General features: G+C 40.7%; 3 protein-coding genes across 3 annotated transcripts in view; all 3 read right to left on the bottom strand.

The window, feature by feature from the left end:
* Positions 1–24,009, bottom strand: part of LOC139916982 (uncharacterized) — a 99,772-nt gene that overhangs the window by 20,737 nt on the left and 55,026 nt on the right. The window contains exons 13-14 of the mRNA XM_078284741.1: positions 17,294–17,467; positions 7,945–8,118 (exon numbers count right to left, since the gene is read on the bottom strand). Coding sequence (XP_078140867.1) covers positions 7,945–8,118; positions 17,294–17,467 — 348 coding nt within the window. The remainder of the gene's footprint in view (positions 1–7,944; positions 8,119–17,293; positions 17,468–24,009) is intronic.
* Positions 10,605–12,191, bottom strand: LOC139916985 (uncharacterized). Its single transcript, XM_078284940.1, has 5 exons — positions 12,100–12,191; positions 11,874–11,987; positions 11,541–11,654; positions 11,022–11,185; positions 10,605–10,612 (listed from the first exon to the last, which is right to left on the bottom strand). Exons 1-5 carry the CDS (start codon positions 12,186–12,188, stop codon positions 10,605–10,607), a joined length of 489 nt encoding a protein of 162 aa, XP_078141066.1. The 5' UTR covers positions 12,189–12,191.
* On the bottom strand, positions 19,513–21,791 carry LOC144539494 (uncharacterized). The gene is made up of 5 exons (XM_078284749.1): positions 21,733–21,791; positions 20,822–20,935; positions 20,346–20,459; positions 20,107–20,185; positions 19,513–19,915 (listed from the first exon to the last, which is right to left on the bottom strand). Exons 1-5 carry the CDS (start codon positions 21,738–21,740, stop codon positions 19,658–19,660), a joined length of 573 nt encoding a protein of 190 aa, XP_078140875.1. The 5' UTR covers positions 21,741–21,791; the 3' UTR covers positions 19,513–19,657.

Raw genomic sequence — 24,009 nt, 5'->3', positions numbered from 1 at the left:
TGTCTCTTTTCAACAGCTTTGTCTTTTTCCACATACAATATTTAAACTGTCATAATTTCCAAAGTTTTAACACTACATACACAGGTGACAGCGATTTGCCTACACTCACCCTGAAACTAGAGTAGGTAGCTGGTGAATGTTGCTGCCTGTCTTATGGTGCTGTAAATTTATGACGGTGTAGCCTGATGTTTTCTATGGTGCTCATTGGTATGGTAGTATTTCATTCTGTTAAACTCTGAACTGGGCCTCCATATGAATGCTCACCTTGGATTATGGCACAAGGGATACTAACATCATATCCTGTGTGTTGATAAACACATATTACACATTAAAATGTTCAGCTACTTCTTCTGCCACTCACAATATAAATATCTAAGTGATGGGATTATAAATGTTTATTTTAAATATACTACTACAACCTTTAAAAACATTATTACCAATCCTTCCATGTATTGATAACTACAGGACTTTTGGCTGTCAAATAAATTGCAAATATTCAAAATTTAAAGACGTAGTAGTAGTAGTAGTAGCAGCAGCAGTAGCAGTTGTAGCAGCAGCAGTAGTAGCAAGAGCAGTAGTAGTAGTAGTAGCAGCAGTAGTAGCAGTAGCAGTATAGTGGCAGTATAGCAGTAGTGGTAGTAGTAGCAGCAGCAGTAGCGGTTGTAGCAGCAGCAGTAGTAGCAAGAGCAGTAGCAGCAGTAGTAGTAGTAGTAGTAGTAGTAATAGTAGCAGCAGCAGTTTAGCAGTAGTAGTAGTAGTAGTAGTAGTAGCAGCAGTAGTAGCAGTAGCAGTATAGTGGCAGTATAGCAGTAGTGGTAGTAGTAGCAGTAGTAGTAGCCTATTAAAATTTTAAAGACATTTAATTGTCTTGTTCAAATGACTTCAAACTGACTTTCAAACTGAAGAAAGCACACAAATGTTATTCAGAAAATGTATCCTTTTCTAGTTGAAAATGCACACATACAATGCATAAGAACTGAGTCAGTAACTAAAACCAAGCTATTTTATGTATAGTTTTTTGTTTTCTCTGACAATGGTATGATTGTGAAGGGATATTTCACTGTTTCTTTACTCAGCTCTTACGGTGTGAAATGGATTTGAATAAATTTGTGGAACATCAGTCAAGGAGTTTGACCATCATCTTTCTGGGGATGCTACAGTGTGTTTCTGTCAAACCTATCCAAGCTGTCAGACCAGTTCTGAGACTTCCTTCATATTTCACTAATGAAATGTGGTGTGACAGCAGTCTAACTTGTGACCTAGATTTAATCCTATCTGGCAATGCTAAAACTAAAACATTTAAAAAATCCACATAAATTCTTCACTTTGGCCCTCAAGTGAGACACAAAAATTATGACATAGTTAACTCTAATGAATATTCAGATCTGGAGTCATTCTGAAATACTTTAACAGTATCGTCCCACCCCATTCTACTATACAGTCATGCAGATAAACAACACAATGTATTACCAGCTAGCTCATTCATCAAACATTTATAATGTTCCCTAAAGGATTCTTTCCTGGTGAACTCACATTCAGATCAAATTAAAGAGACTTTCTACCTTCATCTGTATAGGAAACACTGAAGACGCTGCTTATTCTCCTTTGTGAGTCCACTCCTGGGTGTCTGTACATCACATCCTCATAACTAAAGTATCAACATCTAGAAACATCAGTATGACATTAAACCAGTCTAACCTGTAGCCAGACACTGTTGCAGAGAAGTCACAGATCAGGTGATGTAGTTCCACTATATGTCCACTAGATGATGCACATTAACCACATCATCTACCTGTATTTTGAGAGAGTGTAAGTGAAGACAGTTCCAAAATGGGATAAAATTGGGTCTCATGTGGCTCAAAAAAGGTTTCCTATGAGATTCATATGAAAATCATAAAACATTAATAAAATCTGGAGTAAAATTACCCTTCCTCTGAAGAGGAAGATCAGCAGCGATCTTCGCAGATGTCTGGGTCTCCCGTGCAGCCTGTGCAGTATATCTCTCTACAGGAGGAGGAACAAACTGCAGCTTCCTATCAGCCACCTGAACGAAGAGTTTATGGTGTCCCGTACAAGAGAGGTGATGCAATACAGAGACTCCAGGGACCCCAAAGAATTGGCGGCGGGCATCGAGGTTTGGATGGGCAGGAAGGACGCAGTGGAGATGGCCGAATCTCAGCTGAGGCACAGTGTTCTGGTGGGGACGGTGGCAACTGAATGGGTAGGGCTAGGCAGCTTCCCTACCCCCCTGATCCAGGCTGTTTACAATGTCCTACCAAGTCCAGCAAACCTCCACCTTTGGGGCAAGAGTGATGCTCCTCTTTGCCCCGGAAGAGGAACGCTGGAACATATCCTCAGCAGCTGCCTGAAAGCCCTGGGAGAAGGCCACTACCATTGGCGACACAAACAGGTGTTAAAGGCAGTTGCAGAAAACATCTCCGTCCATCCAGGAAGCACATTGCTTTTATTAGAACTGGAGAGCAGCGCCAGCCACAGTCCAGAACATTGACAGGTCACAGGCCTACTCCCCACTGCAGCAGACTGGCAGCTGAAGGTTGACCTGGGTAAACAGCTCAAGTTCCCTGACAGCATAACATCATCATCACTGAGGCCTGACGTGGTGCCTTGACCTCAATGCCTCCAAGACCAAGGAGCTGGTCATTGATTTCCGTCATGGACAGTCCACCATCCCTACACTGGAGGTCAATGGCCAGGCCATAGAGAGAGTGGAGGCATACAAATACCTTGGCACCACAATTGACCACAAACTCACCTTCAAACCTAACAGTGAATTCATCTTCTCCAAATGTCAGCAACGCCTCTTCTTTCTGAGGAAACTCCGTAAACTCCAGGTCCACCGATCAGTTCTACTAGCTTTCTACAGGTGCTTCATTGAATCCATCATCACCTTCAACATAACAGCCTGGTTTGGTGCTTTGAGTAACATCCACCATAATCCTCTCAACAAAATCATCAGAATGAGCAGCAAAATCATTGGACTGGACCAAGAACCACTAAGCAGCATCTACAGCAGACGGTCTAAAATGAAAGGACTACAAATAGCCTCGGATATCACACACACACTACACAACCAATACAGCCACTTACCCTCAGGCCGCAGATACAGGTCACTCCCATTCAAGACCAAGCGGGCCATGTCAAGCTTTGTGCCTACTGCCATTAGACTCATTAATGCATGAGCTAGCTTGGGTGCTTGATCTTATTTATTACTACTTATTTATGGACATTATTAAGCACACTTAACCCTATGGCGGATATCTTAACTGTTTTAAGCTGCACTTGTATGTTGTCCACTCTGTGTTTGTCGTTTGTCTGGATATATGTTGTGTATGCACTGACGCTTTTACACAAATGAAGTTCCTAACAGATAAATAAAGTTATTTTGAATTTGAATTTGGTCATGCTGTCAGAAACTTCAAAGCTTCTTCAAAGGTGGTCATGTTGGAACTGACTGTGCCCTGGGAAGACCAGACGGAGGAGGCACATGAGAGAAAGAGGGCCAAACACCAGGAGCTGGTGGAACAGTGGTGGAGGCAGGGGTGGAGTGCTTGCTGTGTGCCCATAGAGGTGGGGTGTAGAGGCTTCGCTGGCCGTTTGCTCTGCAGAGCCTATACACTGCTGGGCATTACAGGGGCAGCAAAGAGAAGAGCCATCAGGACCACCACGGAGGCAGCTGAAAGTGCCTCCAGATGGCTGTGGATCAGGAGGGGTGATCCCTAGGCTAATGCTGCTGGGACACAAGTTGGGGCTTGATCAACCCCGGCTGGGTCATCTGGGCAAGGGTGTCTGATGTTGTAAGACCCGGAACACCCGATGACCCCAGGTTACATCACTGATGACGTGTCCCAGTGCATCGTAGGATGTATCTTCGCATCAACACAGTCATGGACAGTCATGCTCCTATATTACTGCACCTATATTACAAATCAATCTCCATTTTATCCCCAGAATTATAGATAATAAACATGAATATGTGAGATTGAGTGTCCCTGAGATCTTGGTTCAGCCTATTTTTCCTCTCAAGTGTTCTTGTCATTACAGGGCTTTCGGATTCTATAAGGATTATTTTTTTCCTATAGGTGAAAATTAATGAGATTTATGGATCCCATTTACCAATCATTCTGTTCTTAAAATAAGTGAAATAACGTAAAAATGTCATATAACAGTTATTACATATTTGAATGCATTACTGAATTAAAAAAAACATTTTTTAACAACCATGGTGCAGATGTTGCACTATCCTCCCATCACAAGGCCACTATTTGCTGGACTGCTGAGCTAATTATGGCTTGCAATTTTTTTCATTGCAGCTTCAAAACCCAGAATCAACCTTAACAAATGAATAAATGCATAATAGAAGAATCCCCAAAAGCAATAACAGTCATTATTAGCGTTCAATGTTGTTAAAGGCATTAACATCATTTTACACTTCCATTTGTTTTAATGTTAGGCTGAAAGAAGGCGGGATCCGGAATCTTTTATTTGGACTTAAAATTTTCATGCTTAAGAGACAATTTGAGGTAATGATAGATTACATTTCCCTCAATTTTGAGAAGTCAAGAGTTACAATTTATAAAGCAAGGGAACAAGATATTGGTTTATTTGAGAGCAATTATAATCACATATTAAGTAAACTAATCATGTTTGAAACAATGCTTTTTTGAAAAAAATAAAATAAAACAATGTTCACTTAAACTTAAATTCTGAGAAACAATTGTAGAAAACAAAATAAATGTTTAGCTTGGAATAATGAGATTAAAATACCAAATAAAACAAAGTTGCAAAAGAAAGATATTTTAACCTGTCAATAATCAACAACAGACTCTCAGATAAAAACAATAACTTGTTTTTTCTGGTTAAATATCTCATTAATTAAATTTTCCAAATAAAATGTTGTCTTGTACATGTGTGATTTTAAAACCATGTTCAGTTACCCTATAGAATACATTCTATTTACAGTGATTGATGAATCATGTTTTGTTTATAGCTAAATGAGCAGTAAACCTATATGAAAAGACAAACATTAATTTTCTCACTTTAAGATGTAGGTGTGTGCATGTGTATGCACGTGTGTGTGTGTGTGTGTGTGTGTGTGTGTGTGTGTGTATTTTGTTAGCTGACAGGAGACTAGCAGTCAACTATTGTGAACTATCATTTCAGCAGCTGTCTTTGGTCACCAGTGTGAGTGTTTCTCCACACAGGAGGCAACTCTACACCTCTATCTGACAAAGAGACACTGAGGAACCAAACCACCTTAACCCAAACCTAGATCTAAACCCAAACACAGGGTAGAGTGGTTCAGTAAAGGTGGAGTGGAAGGTGTGGATGTGGATCAGTGTGTCAGAGGAAACTCTGTAGAAGGACAGAAAGCCAGCAGGCCAGTCCAGATACACTGCTACTCTGTCAGAGTCAGAGGAGGGAGGGATACATATGTCTGTTCTTCTGTTATTGTGAAAGGCAGAGTAACTCTCACCAGAGCAGAACAGACTCCAGGACTTGTCAGTCCCTCCAAGACAACAGTCATCACCCTCTCCTCTCCTTCTGATTCCTCTGTATGTCACTCCTATATCAACCCATCCTTCCCTCTCTACCTCCCAGTAACAGCGCCCAGTCAGACCATTTCTACACAGCAGCTCCCAGTGGTCACATGGATCAGGATATGGCTGCTCCTCTTTCACCACTGTCACCTTTCTGTTGTCCTCAGACAGAGAGAGGTTCCTGTTTGCTGTGTTTGGGTCCAGTGTGAGTTCACAGGCATCTGATGGGGAGAACAAGACACAATACAGCATCGGGTTTTGATCTAATTAACCTGTTCCGTTCATTATTTGTTGATTTAACAGTTTAACTTTAAATTTCTTAACAGTTTCACGATAGTACACTATATCAACCATTATCTTCATTCACAGAAGGATTTTAATGAATAGATTTCACAAACCGCCGTGTAGAAGCTTTTCATGTAAATTGTTATGTGTGCTGCTTTGTTTACATGAATTAAAGTAAATACTAGGGCTGTGAAAATTAACACAATGAACACAGTAAAAATGTACACAATTTACGCAGCATCTGTTTTTTTTTCTCACGGCGCAGCCGAGGGCAGAGGGCGTCTTTGGCTGTGAGACGCAATGTTTCCCATACATAGGCAAAATAAAAAGTTGGTCAATGTATAGAAATTGATCTAAATCGATCTCTAATGAGCCTGATCATGTCATGGTTGTCATTTGGCGATGCACAGACCAGTAGACCAGTTTTGCACTCAATCCAACAGAGCCTCCTGTTGTGAAAACAAAAGGGAAACTTAAAATTTCACAATTTGCTCCAAACTTGCATGTGTTAGTAACAGGATGTGTCAACAGTAACTTGATAACACGTCTTCTGCTGCCCTACAAACTTTACGGTAGTTAACGTTATTACCTTGTGTTATTTAAGTAATGTTAGTGGAATTATGAATTTAACCAATAACTGTGCGGCAATGTTTCAGTGCATCGCATTGAATTGAAGTGAATTGAATTGTACGGAATCTGTGTTTGTTTTTCCCCGGCTGCATCACAATGCATTTTCAAGTCAGGCAAGTAGTCAGTCAGTCATCTGCACTTCAGCTAATAATGGAGAACAAGGATGGCGTTGTAGGCGAAAAGTTTCAGCTGGCACTTGAACATGTAGCTTTTGTTATTATTTCAGTTAGTGCATATAAATAAATATGCCTTTCAAAATGAATTTTGATTGTTTTGAAGGAAATAACTGATCTGTAGTTTACAGGGGGGAGGGGGGAGGGAATTAAAAACATGCCATTAAACAATAATATTTGATTTAAAATATACTTCTTGATGTATATTTATATATATATAGAATATATGTAGAATCACTTGATTCTACATTAATTTGGAGATTTAGTGATTAATTTGGTCATTCTTCATTTAAATATCTATGATTACAAGCTTCAGTCTTAAGAAAAAAAAAGAGCGATTACTCGCGATTAATCACAGCAAGTGCAATTAATTTGTCTTTTTTTTTTATCGATTCACAGCCCTACTAAATACACACTTACACTTCCTTGGACCTGGTTTCAACCTCTGCACTCCACCATGGTCCAGACTGGGGGACAAACAAAGTCAGACTAGCATAATTATACTCGTTGGAAATGGAAACATGATCATTAATAACCTTCCCTGTAAATGATTTTCTATACAACCTCATTCACATCCACCATTAAACACTTAACAATATGCCACAGCTTCACAGTGTGACTGAGAAAATGGTTCCCAAATCCCTCTATAAGACATCGCCTCTGCCTGACAGCAAGCCTCTCCATACCTGAGAGAGTCCAGTCTCCAGTGTGGATCCTCCAGTCCAGCAGAGAGCAGCTTCACTCCTGAGGCTCCTGGATGATTGTAGCTCAGGTCCAGCTCTCTCAGATAGGAGGGGTTGGAGCTCAGAGCTGAGGCCAGAGAAGCACAGCCTTCCTCTGTGAGCAGACAGCCTGACAACCTACACACACAAAAAAACAAAAACAACTACATGTTCAATTTTATTAGTACAATACTCTGAAATTAGGAGTATTTGTGACAATGCATTAGAATGTTCGCAAAAACTGCAACTGTCTCAAGTACAAACAGCTGATGATGAACACTGGATGATTGGCTTTGCGTTTTCATTTGGTCCAGAGTTTTCCACTCAATTTGTGACATAAGTCCATTCTGGTATTTTAGGTCTCAACAAGGTAGTAAGGAAATGAAATAATGAAATGTAATCATGGAAAATAATTGACAATGGCTATAAAGTAGTGACGCAGGTTAATATCACAACTGGTTTGAAAAAAATCAGCAGAGAAAATCCGACACAGGTTAGGCGTTAATTCTCTGATGGTAACCTTGATGTAACCAGGATATAAATAGGTATCTGTGGAACAGGTTGAGGAATACTGACCTGAGAGTTTCCAGTCTACAGTGTGGACTCTCCAGTCCAGTACAGAGAAGCTTCACTCCTGAATCCTGCAGGTCGTTGTTACTCAGGTCCAGCTCTCTCAGACTGGAGGACTTGGAGCTGAGAATTGAGGCCAGAGCTTCACAGCTTCTCTCTGACAGCTGACAGTCACTCAGCCTGAGGAAGTATTAATGATAAAGACAATAACTTTGAAAATATGTATTTTTTCTCTCCTGTAGAAAATACCTCATTTCATATACAATATTTAATCTGTCCAGTTATCTATGCACCTACAAAGATTTATTGGAGGCTTGGACCACTGGCAGCAGCCTCAGAAGACCCTCCTCTGAAGCAGAGTATTTCTTCAGGTCAAACACGTCCAGTTCTTTTTCTGATGACAGTAAGATGAAGACCAGAGCCGACCACTGAGCAGGGGAGAGTTTGGCTCGAGAGAGACTTCCTGAACTCAGGTACTGTTGGATCTCCTCCACTAGAGATCGGTCATTCAGCTCATTCAGACAGTGGAACAGATTGATGCTTCTCTCTGGAGAAGGATTCTCCCTGATCTTTTCCTTGATGTACTGGACTGTTTCCTGATTGGTCTGTGAGCTACTTCCTGTCTGTTTCAGCAGGCCTCGTAGGAGACTCTGATTGGTCTCCAGTGAAAGACCCAGGAGGAAGCGGAGGAACAAGTCCAGGTGTCCATTTGGACTCTGTAAGGCCTTGTCCACAGCACTCCGGTAGAGGTGATTTACTTTAGATTTCTTTCTTAATAGCCTGGATGGTGGGAAAGTTACCTGTTTTTCTCTCAGTAGATTGACACCAGTGTTGATGAATGACAGAAAGACATAAACAGCAGCCAGAAACTCCTGAATGCTCAGATGGACAAAGCAGAACACCTTGTCCTGGTTCAGCCCACGCTCCTCTTTAAAGATCTGTGTGAACACTCCTGAGTACACTGAGGCTGTTCTGATATCAATGCCACACTCTGTCAGGTCGGCTTCATAGAAGATCAGGTTGCCTTTCTCCAGCTGCTCAAAAGCCAATTTTCCCAGAGATTTAATGATCTTCCTGGTCTGTGTATTCCAGAGTGGATCTGTCTCAGCTCTCCCATGAAACTTGACATTCCCCAGTTTGGACTGAACCACCAGGAAGTGGATGTACATCTCAGTCAGGGTCTTGGGCATCTCTCCTCTCTCATCTGTTTTCAACACATGCTCCAGAACTGTAACAGTGATCCAGCAGAAGACTGGGATGTGGCACATGATGTGGAGGCTTCGTGAAGTCTTGATGTGGGAGATGATTCTGCTGGCCTGCTCCTCATCTCTGAATCTCTTCCTGAAGTACTTCTTCTTCTGTGGGTCAGTGAACCCTCTCACCTCTGTCACCATGTCAACACACTCAGGAGGGATCTGATTGGCTGCTGCAGGTCGTGTGGTTATCCAGAGGCGAGCAGAGGGAAGCAGTTTCCCCTTGATGAGGTTTGTCAGCAGCACGTCCACTGAGGTTGACTCTGTAACATCAGTCCAGATCTCGTTGTTCTGGAAGTCCAGAGGAAGTCGACACTCATCCAGACCGTCAAAGATGAACACAACCTGGAACTTGTCAAACCTGCAGATTCCTGCTGCTTTGGTCTCAGTGAAGAAGTGATGAAGAAGTTCCACCAAGCTGTACTTTTCCCCTTTCAGCAAATTCAGCTCTCGGAAAGTGAATGGAAATGTGAACTGAATATTGTGGTTGACTTTGTCTTCAGCCCAGTCCAGAGTGAACTTCTGTGTTAAGACTGTTTTCCCAATGCCAGCCACTCCCTTTGTCATCACTGTTCTGACTGGTTTATCTCTTCCAGGTAAGGGTGTAAAGATGTCTTCACATTTGATTGTTGTTTCTGGTCTTGCTGGTTTCCTGGATGCGGTTTCAATCTGTCTGACCTCATGTTCCTTATTGACCTCTCCACTCTCTCCCTCTGTGATGTGGAGCTCTGTGTAGATCTGATTCAGAAGTGCTGGGTTTCCTGCTTTAGCAATCCCCTCAAACAGACACTGAAACTTCTCCTTCAGATTAGATTTGAGTTGACGTTGGCAGATGGGAGCAAGAGTTTCTGAATAAACAAACAACAAATAACATCAGTAAGTGGATATTTCTGTAAGCATGTGAAATCTTAACATTTCATGGTAAATGTCTACATTTCCCAATTCTATCACATCTATTCAGCTCATAATTGATGTGTGGACAAACAAGTCCTAAATCTGTGCAGACCAATTTGGGGAGGCAACTGTGGTGATTCATATTAACAAATAAATCATTCCATCAGATTATCAATGGTGATTCTGGAATTGAATTGATGTGGTTTGAGAATTGTCTGTATTTACAATAGTTTCAGTCAATATCTTCCATTTCCCCACCATTTCCCCTCTCCATCATGTTAACCAGTTAAAAGCCTCTTACTGCTCTCCAGAAACTCAGCCAGCTCCTCCTGCTTCATTCTCCTCAGGAAGTGCAGTGTGATCTTCAGAAGTGCCTCTCTGCTGCTCCTCTGCTCTTCCTCCTCATTGTCCACCACCTCCTCATCCTCCCTCTGCCTCTCTAAGCATTCTGGGTAATCTGGAGTCAGAACCCTCTGGAACTTCTTCAGCTCGTTCTTCACAAAAGTGCCAATGTTCTCTTCAAGAAGCTTGAACAGGATAATATATGAATTACAATTTCATATAAAGTTTATGGGACACAGCAGCAAATGCATAGTTTATAGACAGAAATCCCACAGGTCTAAGGGGTGTAGCATGGAAACTATTATGACCAGAATGGTTGTTTTTTTTTTCATTTAATTTGTAGTTGAAATAAAAATTGTTGAACATTAACACACCATAAATATGGAGGCCAAGTCTGTTTGATGCTCCTGGGCAGACTGACCACTGGGAACCTCTGACCTCTCCTGGTGAACTCTGTGGAAAAAACTTGATGTATTAGGTCTCCAGATATCAACACACACACACACACACACACACACACACACACACACACACACACACACACACACACACACATTAATGTCTACATCAATTCTTTATCACATGACTTCTTACCTCTGCTCAGTAGTCTGACAACAATCATATTATCTGGTTTAAATTCTTGCCTTTGCTCAGTAGACTGGTGTCCATCTTTGAACGCAATGGGTGACTCCATTGACCGGTCACTCTTCAAGGACACACAGCTCGGTAAAGGGGAGTCTGGTCTCTCCTGCTGGACTCTGCTGGAAACACAGGAACAACAAATCACAGGACCAACCTGGAAAATCAGTGTAGAGAAGAGAGCTTTTGGCCTGAAGGTCGACAGTGGACAGAGAGTGGATGAGTAACGCTTTTGTTTCCCTCCACAACCACAAAAATGTGTTTTTTTAGGGAAGGAACTGAAAAACCCCAATTACTTCAGTGGAACACACACACACACACAATCACACTGCTTTCATTATTTGATGTGACGTTTTGAAAGAGGAAACTAAATCAACAGCGTGCAAAATGACAGACCAAATCTGTATCTCATGACTTGTTACATCCGGTCACAAGCATTGGATAATATCAAACTCATCTGTTTTAAATTCTTGCCTTTGCTCAGTAGACTGGTGTCCATCTTTGAAGGCAATAGGTGGCTCCATAGACCGATCACTCTTCATGGACACACAGCTGGGTACAGGGGAGTCTGGTCTCTCCTGCTGGATCCTGATAGAAACAGGATTGACAAAAGAAGGGCAGTTTTAACCTGAAGAGAAGCAGGATTTTGACCAGAAGGCCACCAGTTCAAATCCCTACATAAAAAAGGTTAAAAAACAAGAGCAATGTTACATATCATTGTTAATATCTTACTCTCTTCTGAGGGGATTTGTTCTTTAAAATGCTTTGTTAATGCTAACATTATACAGAAACATTATGTTGACTTACTGTGTTTCAGAAGAATGTTGTCTTTTAAAACAAATAGGTGGCTCCATAGACCGGTCACTCTTCATGGACACACAGCTGGGTTCAGGGGAGTCTGGTCTCTCCTGCTGGACTGGGCTTCAACACAACAGAGACAGAGCTTTTACTCTGAATAATGAAGGTGTAATGATTTCACTGTTGAGCTCTGAGATGGAGAACAGTCATGGACAGTTAGAGATCCTCATCTTACCTCTCAGCTTTGGTCTGGCTGTCATGTTCCCCAGACAGAGTGGTTTTAGAGGGAGGGAGCCTCTCCTCTCTCTCCTCAGACTGACTCATAGTAGAGTGAACACCTTTACACAAACACACCCAACATGCTGTTAGTTGGACTGATTCATTACAACAAGGTTTCCATTACAGGATGTACAAACCTCAAACCTGCAGGCTGTGCAGGCTACTCGGTGTCCTGATTAAACATGTTCAGAAAGCAACACAATAAATTTCTTCTACTTCTACTTTTATTAGATGACCTTTACATTAACACTCACTAACACTAATATGTTTGAAAACTGTTACAATAGTGTTGAGTTATGTTTTGAACTTAAACAGCGGGTTTTCACACAGACACGGCTTTATTAACGGCCGAATAGGAGATTTCCGATTTTTATAGTCTAATAACGGTAACAGTATGATAAAAGATATGCTGGAATACAGTAGGCTAACTAAGTCATTAAAGTATAATAAACTGTAAACTGTCATGTAAAATGCTGGATACAATACCTTTTGGTGTTTAATATAATCTGCGCCTCGCCGATAAATAAGTGAAAGTAGTCAGCAGCGTTAACAAGGAAATAGAGAGAGAGAGAGAGAGAGAGAGAGAGAGAGAGAGAGAGAGAGAGAGAGAGAGATGCAGCTATAGGAAGGAGAAGAACGATCTCAGCATATGAAACTGTCGTTTCCAACTCAAATTATTAGTATTAAAAAAAAAGTATTAGTATTATCCCATTATCCCAAATGTGACCTTTACAAGGAAATTAGCTGCTGTCCAATTCTTTGGATATTTTGTTCAGTCTGGAATTATTTGTCTGAGCTTTCGATCTTACAGTCAATGGCAGCTGATCGGCTGTCATTGACTATTCACTATGGTCATATTAAGAAAGTTCCAAAATATGGTCAAAAATCGGCAAAATTGGGTTTAAAAAAGTGTTTCATACCAACTTCTTATGAAAATCATTTAGCACTTAAAAAACTGGAGTGGGGGTTAGTGCTGTGGCCTCACAGCAAAAATGTCCCAGTTTCAATTCCTGGTTCTGTCTGTGTGGAGTTTGCATTTTCTCCCCGTGATCGTCTTGGGTTTTCCTCCCGCTGCTCTGGTTTCCTCCTACAGTCCAAAGACATTCAGATGGATTTGAGACACCCTCATAGGTATGAATAATGTACTGTTGTGTTTAATTAAATTCTGCCCTCTATTGGCCATAGTAGAAAATACACATTATAAGATAAAGATAAGATTAGATAAGATAAAAAAGCACTTTATTAATCCCTTTGGGGAAATTCAGGAGGATTATTATTATTATTATTCGACTGCAACAGTGTAAATAGGGCTAAAAAGACATATTTCTATTTATTTGAACATTTCCATTGTTGAGCACACATATCTCTATAGGAGAACGTGAAAGGTCAAACACATACTGGACACTCTGGGGACCCGTAGTCAGCACCAGTCACTGTTATAGGCTGAAATTAAAAATTGTAGGCTACCCTTCCCTTACTAGAAGGCAAAGTAAGGTAACATATAGGCTATGATTTCATTCTGTGTTGTGGATCATAAATTCCATGGTGATATGGAGGAGTGTTTCCTGAACAGTGGGAATGTTCTATCAAAGTGAAGCATAATACACTGCTTGTAAAAAACACAAAATCTTCTTTAAAAGAAAGCAGAAATCCTTATGGAATAGCCCTGGGTAGCCAATTATTTCACTATTTTGGCCTAGATGAAAATAAGTTTAAGTATTGCTATTTATTGCACTGTACGTGTTAAGTGTCTCTTTGCAGTCCATACCAAGGAAGTTTTCCATCTTCAGTGCATTAACCTCTGTAGGTTAAATAAGCAACACCCCAAACTGCTCACATGTTCTACGATTAATGGTTTTCATCAAAATCACCACTAACTGGTGTGATACATAAAGCAGACTAAAACATAAATAAAAATAAAAAAGATAAGAGTGGGGATATTAGTGAGAATACTATTAAATCTCTGTTTACTGTTAGTAATATTCACCGTTTTCAGCTGATTAATGGATTTTCATATCAGGATATGAAACTGCCCTCACCGGAGTCTATAATAGTAGGCTATAGTAATCTACAATAGTAGCCTATCTACTACAGACTACAAACTTTCAACCACATACTACTTGTGTAATGAGAAAACAAACATGTCAGCATACCGTTTCTTTACTTTGAGTAGAAGCAAAATGCAGAGCAACAAAATAAATGGACAGTAAACCAGCCAACCTGCACACATGCTGTAGCCAGTATGAACCACAAGAGGGCGACGTCACTACACAAAATATTAACAGAGTCCCTTCACCTTCACACTGAACAAAGTATTGTTGCGTTAAATGAAATGCTGCCATCTAGTGGTCATCTGCAAAACACACATTACATTTCTACTGGGATAATTGGGGCTCAATTATAAGACCAAAGAACAATATTGGTTTATTTTAGAGCGGGCATAATTACATATTAACATCAAAAAAATTGGTTTAAAATTGTACTTGTTTAAAAAGACAAATACAACACAATATTACTGAGTAGATGAAAATGAAAGTTCTCCACTTGTTTTGAAATGTAGAAAGGTATGAAGACCCGGGGTGAAATTATGTATTTTTTTTTTTTTTTTTTTTTAACTTGTGGGAACATGTGTGTGTCATGGCCACAACTTAATAACACGTGGAAAAGAGATTTGTGTGTTGTGGGAACGACTTTGGGATTAGGGACCATTTGGGATAGTCTACCTGTAGTATGTGGCATCAGGGGCTGCATACACAGCACCTGCAAACATAGAGATGTTTATGTAGCACCTGATGCCACATACTCACGGCGGCCTTACGTACACGTTTCAAAATCAAATGGGGGTCCATGCCTTACCCAAACCAATCCCTTGCCCTCCAACCATCATGCAAACAGCACAACAAACACCAGCTTATCAATAATGGTAATGTCCAGCTTCAAATATCAAATCGGCATGCAAGCCTTTGCCTTCAATAATCATTACTATTATTCGGCTATTACAAGGCAACAATATAGCGCTGTGTGTCCTTTCAGCACCATGGAGGACTGGAGAGCGAGAGACTGAGAGGGGGAGTAAGAGGGAGAGGAGATTGGCAATCAGTGGTAAAATAATAGGTGGACGCTGTTTAATTCAATTATGATAATGGTAATCTTTATTTCTGATAGAAAATATGTTGGAAAACTTACCATTTTACTAATGCAAATTTTGTCTGGTTAAATATCTCATTCATTCATTTTCCAAATAACTTGTCTATGTACTTAAATTTGTATAGTGTTAAAATCATGTTCAGTTACACTACAAATAGAATACATTCTATTTACATTAATCATGTTCAAAGAGAAATGAGTAGTACATCTATCTGAAAATATGAACATTAATAAAGATGTTGGTTTGTGTACATATATACAGTATGTGTGTGTGTGTGTGTGTGTGAGCCTTTGCAGAGTGAACTATCATTTCAGCAGCTGTTTTTTGGCAGGAGTGGGAGTTTTTCTCCACACAGGAGGCGACTCTCCCTCGTCTATCTGACACAGAGACACTGAGGAGCCGACCCCAAACACAGACCTAAATCTAAACCTAAACCCAGGGTAGAGGGGTTCGGTGAATGTGGAGTGGAAGGTGTGGATGTGGATCAGTGTGTCAGAGGAGACTCTGTAGAAGGACAGAGAGCCAGCAGACCAGTCCAGATACACTGCTACTCTGTCAGAGCCAGAGGAGGAGATACGTAGGTCTATTTTTTTCTCATTGTGACAGGCAGAGTAACTATTCTCAGAGCAGTACAGACTCCAGGACTTGTCGTCCCATCCAAGCTTGCCGTCATCACCCCTTCCGCTCCTTCTAATACTTCTGTATGTCACTCCTACAAAAGCCTCTCCTTCCCTCTCAACCTCCCAGTAACAGCGCCCAGTCAGACCATTACTACACAGCAACTGCAACCAGTAGTCAAATCTCTCTGGGTGATCAGGATGTGGCTGCTCCTCTTTCATCAGCGTCACCTTTCTGTTTCCCTCAGACAGAGAGAGGTTTCTGTGTGCTGTGTTTGGGTCCAGTGTGAGTTTACAGGCATCTGAAGAGGAGAACAAGATACAATACAGCAGCGTTTTTTGACCTAATATTAACTGTTCTATTCATTATTTGTTGATTTGCATTCAGTTGTATACAGTTTTTATTATTATTTATATGCCTCTGGTGCCATTGAGGGTTTATCAATAATGTGTTTAATGACATTAAAAGTTCAACTTACATCTGAAGGGGGCTGGTTTCAACCGACACTTTCCACCATGGACAACACTGTGGAAGAGGTAGGAACAAAAAATACTGAGACAGAAAGACAAATGGACAAAATGCTGAACGAACACACACACACAAACAGTGCATATTGTCCTTGTACAATAATATAACCTACCTGAGAGAGTCCAGTCTCCAGTGTGGATCCTCCAGTCCAGCAGAGAGCAGCTTCACTCCTGAGTCTCCTGGATGATTGTAGCTCAGGTCCAGCTCTCTCAGATGGGAGGGGTTGGAGCTCAGAGCTGAGGCCAGAGAAGCACAGCCTTCATCTGTGACCAGACAACCTGACAAGCTACACACACCACACACACACACACACACACACACACACACACACACACACACACACACACACACACACACACACACACACACTATCAGTAATTTGCTGCATATTGTTGTTTTCACCCATTCTTTAGCCTGCTATTGTACAGAGGGGTTTTCTGAAAAGTTCTAGCTCTCAAAGTAAAAGTATAAAACAAGCAACACATTTATTCTTATTCATTTGTATACTACTCTGGAAATGGTTGTGATAATGCAGACACATGCTAACAAAAAACTTTGACACTGTTTCAAATAAAAACAGTTGACCCCATGATCTGCTTTCTGTTTTCATTTGGTCACATGTGACTGAATCTTAGAAGTCAGACCAGAAGACATTTTAGGCCTTAACAACAGAGCTAGTATGGACAGGAAATAATTAAATATGCTCAAGAAAAATAGTTCACAGGGGCTAGAAACTAGTAAAAAATGCAGTTATCCCAGAAGAAAATCTTGCACAGGTTGATTTTTCTCTGATGTTAACTTGTATGTGAACCAGCATTTGAATGGTCATGTGTTGAACAGGTTCATGAATACTGACCTGAGAGTTTCTAGTCTACAGTGTGGACTCTCCAGTCCAGCAGAGAGCAGCTTCACTCCTGAATCCTGCAGGTCGTTGTTACTCAGGTCCAGCTCTCTCAGACTAGAGGACTGGGAGCTGAGAACTGAGGCCAGAGCTTCACAGCTTCTCTCTGATAGTTTACAGCCACTCAGCCTGAGGAAGAATTAATGATAAAGACGATAACTTTGAAAATATTTATTTTTCCTCTTCTGTAGAAATGATCTCATTTCACATACAGTATTTAATCAGCCCAGTTATATATGCACTTACAAAGCTTTATTGGAGACTTTGACCACTGGCAGCAGCCTCAGAAGACCCTCCTCTGAAGCAGAGTATTTCTTCAGGTCAAACACGTCTAGCTCTTTTTCTGATGACAGGAAGATGAAGACCAGAGCCGACCACTGAGCAGGGGAGAGATTCTCTGTGGAGAGACTTCCTGATCTCAGGTACTGTTGGATCTCCTCCACTAGAGAACGGTCATTCAGCTCATTCAGACAGTGGAACAGATTGATGCTTCTCTCTAGAGAAGGATTCTCCCTGATCTTGTCCTTGATGTACTGGACTGTTTCCTGATTGGTCTGTGAGCTACTTCCTGTCTGTGTCAGCAGGCCTCGTAGGAGAGTCTGATTGGTCTCCAGTGAAAGGCCCAGGAGGAAGCGGAGGAACAAGTCCAGGTGTCCATTTGGACTCTGTAAGGCCTTGTCCACAGCACTCTGGTAGAGGTGTTTTACTTTAGAGTTGGATGTTGATTGTGGTTCTGACAGTAGATTGACCCCAGATTTGATGAATGACAGAAAGACATAAACAGCAGCCAGAAACTCCTGAATGCTCAGATGGACAAAGCAGAACACCTTGTCCTGGTTCAGCCCACGCTCCTCTTTAAAGATCTGTGTGAACACTCCTGAGTACACTGAGGCTGCTCTGATATCAATGCCACACTCTGTCAGGTCAGCTTCATAGAAGATCAGGTTGCCTTTCTCCAGGTGCTCAAAAGCCAGTTTTCCCAGAGACTGAATCATCTTCCTGTTCTCTGTAGTCCAGAGTGGATCTGTCTCAGTTCTCCCATGATACTTGACATTTCCCAGTTTGGACTGAACCACCAGAAAGTGGATGTACATCTCAGTCAGGGTCTTGGGCATCTCTCCTCTCTCATCTGGTCTCAACAGATCCTCCAGAACTGTAGCAGTGATCCAGCAGAAGACTGGGATGTGGCACATGATGTGGAGGCTTCGTGAAGTCTTGATGTGGGAGATGATTCTGCTGGCCTGCTCCTCATCTCTGAATCTCTTCCTGAAGTACTCCTCCTTCTGCGGGTCAGTGAACCCTCTCACCTCTGTCACCATGTCAACACACTCAGGAGGGATCTGATTGGCTGCTGCAGGTCGTGTGGTTATCCAGAGGCGAGCAGAGGGAAGCAGTTTCCCCTTGATGAGGTTTGTCAGCAGCACATCCACTGAGGTTGACTCTGTAACATCAGTCCAGATCTCGTTGTTCTGGAAGTCTAGAGGAAGTCGACACTCATCCAGACCGTCAAAGATGAACACAACCTGGAACTTGTCAAACCTGCAGATTTCTGCTTCTTTGGTCTCAATAAAGAAGTGATGAAGAAGTTCCACCAAGCTGTACTTTTTCCCTTTCAGCAGATTCAGCTCTCGGAAAGTGAATGGAAATGTGAACTGTATATTGTGGTTGGCTTTGTCTTCAGCCCAGTCCAGAGTGAACTTCTGTGTTAAGACTGTTTTCCCAATGCCAGCCACTCCCTTTGTCATCACTGTTCTGATTGGTTTGTCTCTTCCAGGTAAGGATTTAAAGATGTTTTCACATTTGATTGTTGTTTCTGGTCTCGCTGGTTTCCTGGATGTTGTTTCAATCTGTCTGACCTCATGTTCATCATTGACCTCTCCACTCTCTCCCTCTGTGATGTGGAGCTCTGTGTAGATCTGATTCAGAAGTGTTGGGTTTCCTGCTTTAGCAATCCCCTCAAACAGACACTGAAACTTCTCCTTCTGATTAGATTTGAGTTTACGCTGGCATAGTGTAGCAGGAGTTTCTGAATTAACAAACAACACATAACATCAATAAATCGATCTTACAGTATAAGAAGTAGAAGAAATGTTAACATGTGCCCACTCCATTGTATCTATTCAGCCCCTCACTGATGGGTAGACAAACACGTCCTGTCACAGCACTGTGCATTTTACACCCACATTAACCAGTCAATAGTTTTACCAGATTGTTCATGGGGATTGTGCACATTTACCATTTGATATGGGGCTGTATAGACCACCCATGATAAATCAACATTTATATCAGTGTGGAAATATAAAAATATCCAATTTTCCCTCATGTAAAACCTGTTAAAAGACTCTTATTGTTCTCCAGAGAGTCAGCCAGCTCCTCCTGCGTCATTCTCCTCAGGAAGTGCAGTGAGATCTTCAGAAGTGCCTCTCTGTTGCTCCTCCTCTGCTCTTCCTCCTCACTGTCCATCATCTCCTCATCCTCCCTCTGCCTCTCTAAGCATTCTGGGTAATCTGGACTCAGAACCCTTTGGAACCTCTTCAGCTCGTTCTTCACAAAAGTGATGATGTTCTCCTCAAGAAGCTGGAACAGAATAATATGTAAATTAATCTTTCATACTAATGCTGTGGATCGCAACATCAGATCCATCCATCCGTCATAGACTGAAAGCCCACTGGTCTAAAGAGTGTAACATGGAGAGTATTATGGCCAGAATGGTTGTCTTTAATTTCATTTGTAGCTTAAGTAAAATGTGTTGTTGTACATTTACAAACCGTAAATATGGAGTCCAGGTCTGTTTGATTCTCATGGGCAGACTGACCACTGGGAACCTCTGAACTCTCCTGGTGAACTCTGTGGAGAAAACATGATGTATTAAATCTCCAGATATCAACACACACACACACACACACACACACACACACAGAGAGAGAGAGATCAATTCTATATATCATGACTGAGAGTTTAATATCAACGAACCCATCTGTTCTTATCATCATTTTAAAATTCATACATTTGATCGATAGAGTGATGTCCATCTTTGAATAGAATAGGTTGCCTAATAGACCGGCCACTCTTCATGGACACACAGCTGGGTACAGGAGAGTCTGGTCTCTCCTGCTGGATCCTGATAGAAACACAGGATGGACAAAACAGGGGTGATGGCAGTAAAAGGTTTAAGCAGGCTTTTGACCAGCAGGCTTAAAGCTGGGAATGTGGGGAGAGTAAATGAGGAACACTCTTCTCTCCCTCCACAACTCCCACCAAAGCCCTTATACAAAGAAACTTAAGTCTCAAATTGCTCCGCTGGAGTTCTTAGTAGTCAAAAGTAGCAGACTGTGGTACATACTGGGCAGCTCTGAGGTCTGAATATATAAGTATATGTATGTAAAGAAGAGCAATGCTGAAAAAGACCAATAGCCAAACTTCTATAGATAAAAATAGTTAAAACATGAACACAGTAACATTTAAATGGTAGTAACAGCTTACGTCTTTTCAGAAGAATGGGGTTCATCTTTAAAATCAATAAGGACAACGTCTGATCGGTCACTCTTCATGGACTTACACCTGGGTTCAGGAGAGTCTGGTCTCTCCTGATGAGACCTGGTAGACAGGAGGAAGACCACCAGGGTGGCAAATTAACTTTATAGTCAATTACCAGCCACAGTAGCTGGTGGATAGCTGGTGGTACCTCCCTCTGTCACGTGCTGTGGGATTGTGGTGTTTAAAACTTGGCCTCAAGCAGCTGTAAACCTAACTAACCACTAGATGGCGCGCAGTAGCTAGTTAGGAAACTATACTTCTAAAATACACACCAGCAACCCTAACTTCAACCACAGTGATTGGTTTTATTAAAATATAAAATAAGTGGAATTAAAGTTGATCAGATAACCGATTAAAACAATTTTGATAAATAGATTTTTTGACCTGAATAAACTGCCTATATAAAATAACTTAAGTCTTAACTTAAGTCAGTATCAAAGTCCAAACCAGTGTCCAATGTCAGAGTCCAATCAACAGTCTATGGCAGAGAAATCACATAATCGGTTGGATATTGTTTTATTATGCGTCTATCAAATGTTAAAATTTAACCACAACAATGATTTAAAGAGCAGCCTTCCTGCTCTGATTAAAACAGTTTTAAAAACATTACAACAAATAAACATGTTCATGACTTTAACATTAACACCCAAACACTGATGTGTTCACAAACTGTTACAGAAAAGTGTTTTTATGTTTTGAACATAAACAGTGAGTTTCCTCACATACAACCCCCTAATCACAAATGAAGGTTTGTTCTGTATTCATGTCTTATTACAATTAAATCAATGAACAGTAAACATGAATGTGTTGAAAAATAATACACTATAAGCTGTAGTATAAAGTGTTGACTACAATACCTTTTCATGTTGGAAATAACCTGCTGCCACACCGATAAGTGAAAGACTACTGGCTTGATACTGTTAGAGAGAGAGAGAGAGAGAGAGAGAGAGAGAGAGAGAGAGAGAGGGAGAGAGAGAGAGATTAATCATTAGTCTACAGTCTCAGAGAAAAACAGACCAATTTAATTGATCTTATTCCTGTCTCGTGAGGAAAAATTATTTGAATGTACATAAGGTTATATCTACACATTTATCATTCAGCTAATTGTCGACGTGATGACACTATATCTGCTATTGCCATTTTTGGCAGTGTTATTGTAGAGGAGTTACCATTATTCATATTTGTATGCCATTAAATAAACAATTTGTTAGTGGTGTTTAATGTAAGACCAAACCTCAATGCACTATCAAATGTATGACGACATTTATAAGTCCTGTTTTAGACTGTCTAAGATGAAAGTAATCATTTATCAGCTGATGTATTATTTGGACATACATGGATAATAAAATCTATAAGAACCTTTATCGTACCAAACCATTATCAAAGACGAGGGATCTGATAAATCATTGATTAAATTATGATGCTCTTATTTTGTTATGGAGTTCAATATACCAACACACAAAGAATATGTTGTTTGTTTCTTATTAAGAGAAAACATCAGAGAATGAAAATAATTCTCTAGATAACGGAGGATTACACTTACTCAAGTTATTCCCATGAATGTCAGTCACACCAGGTCTCTTGCTTCTTGGTCAGGTCTCTCTAGAAAAACAGCTTTATTTTAATCTCAGTGGGACTACCTGGTTAAATAAAGATTACATCCATAATGAATAAACCTGTGGAATCTGACAGACGCTGCTTATTTTCCTTCCTCAGTCCTGGGTGTCTGCAGGCTGCTGTCACATCCTCATGACTTCAGTATCAAAGTCTAAACCAGTCTAAACTTGTTAGGAGAAAACAAGTCTGTGGCAGAGAAATCACAGATCAGGTGGTGCAGTTTTATTATGCGTCTATCAAATGGTGAAAGTTAATTGCATCATCTAAAGTGAACTAAAGAGTCACCCTGCTCTGATTAAAACATGTTGAAAAAGACGTGCAACAAATAAATGTCTTCATGACTCCAAAACTTACACCCAAATACTGATGTGTTCATAAACTGTCACCGAAAAGTGTTTAGTTATCTTTTAAACCTTAACAGTGAGTTTTAAGACATGCCTTCACCACAAAGGATGTTCAGGACACAAGTTCAAATGTTTTCAGAGGAAGATGGGAAAGAAAATAGGCTACATGAGGAACAAATTGAGAGAAAACCTGGAATACAAACTGCTGGAAAACAACCTGAAGGATGTTGAGGAGAGGGATGAGAAAGATCACAGGCTAGAAATAATCAATATAAGTACTTTATTACTTAAAGCTTTAGAATCTGGATAAGACTAGAAATAGTAGTACTACTTTATTATGTATAGCTTTAGAACCTGGATAGGACCAATGATGTGACTCTGCTTCAACAGATTTGAAACCTGCTGTCCTGCCCAACTCTCCCCCAACTCCAGACAGATAGGCCTACGCAAACCATCCACCATTACTACTGCCACTACTACTACAAGTGACACTACAACTGCTACTACTTCTGCTACTACTACTATTATTACTAGTATTACTACTACTGCTAATGGTTCTACAACAACTACTACTATTACTACAACTAGTATTACTACTACTGCTACTACTACTGCTAATTGTAGTACTTATACCAGTCATTTCTTTATCAGTCCAGAAGGGGGAGCTACTGCTCTTAGTCAGTGAATGTTTACTGCAACTGCCCATATCTAAGTTTACAACAGTAGGCTACAATAGTATCTCCTATATAGCGACATACCAACGAGATACATTAGACTACTCATATAGGCAGATATTTTTTTTATTATTATTTTGTTTTTGTTTCAGAGCGGAGGGCAACAATATAAAACTACAGTAGCCCAGTCAACCTGCACACAGGCTGTAGCGAGTACGAACCACTAGAGGGCGACGTCAATTCAAACAAAAACCTCATTCTGATCCCATTATCCCAAATGGAGGCCTGACCTTTATAAGGAAACAAACTGTTGTCATTGCACTTACCTTGTTTAAATATTTTGACATTTAGATATTTTGTTCAGTGTGGAATTTTATTTGAACTTTTGATCCGGTCAGTGACAGCTGAGTTTTCCATGTATGTTGATGCTGTAGTAAGGTTTTGTTTTCTGGAGTAAAATTGACCTCTAATCTGACGGGGATACGTTGAGAAAATTCCA

Source organism: Centroberyx gerrardi, chromosome 7, assembly GCF_048128805.1.
Source record: "Centroberyx gerrardi isolate f3 chromosome 7, fCenGer3.hap1.cur.20231027, whole genome shotgun sequence".
NCBI classification, from domain to species: Eukaryota; Metazoa; Chordata; class Actinopteri; order Beryciformes; family Berycidae; genus Centroberyx; species Centroberyx gerrardi.
Note: the sequence above shows the minus strand (reverse complement) of the source record. Positions and strands in the feature narration are given on the sequence as shown.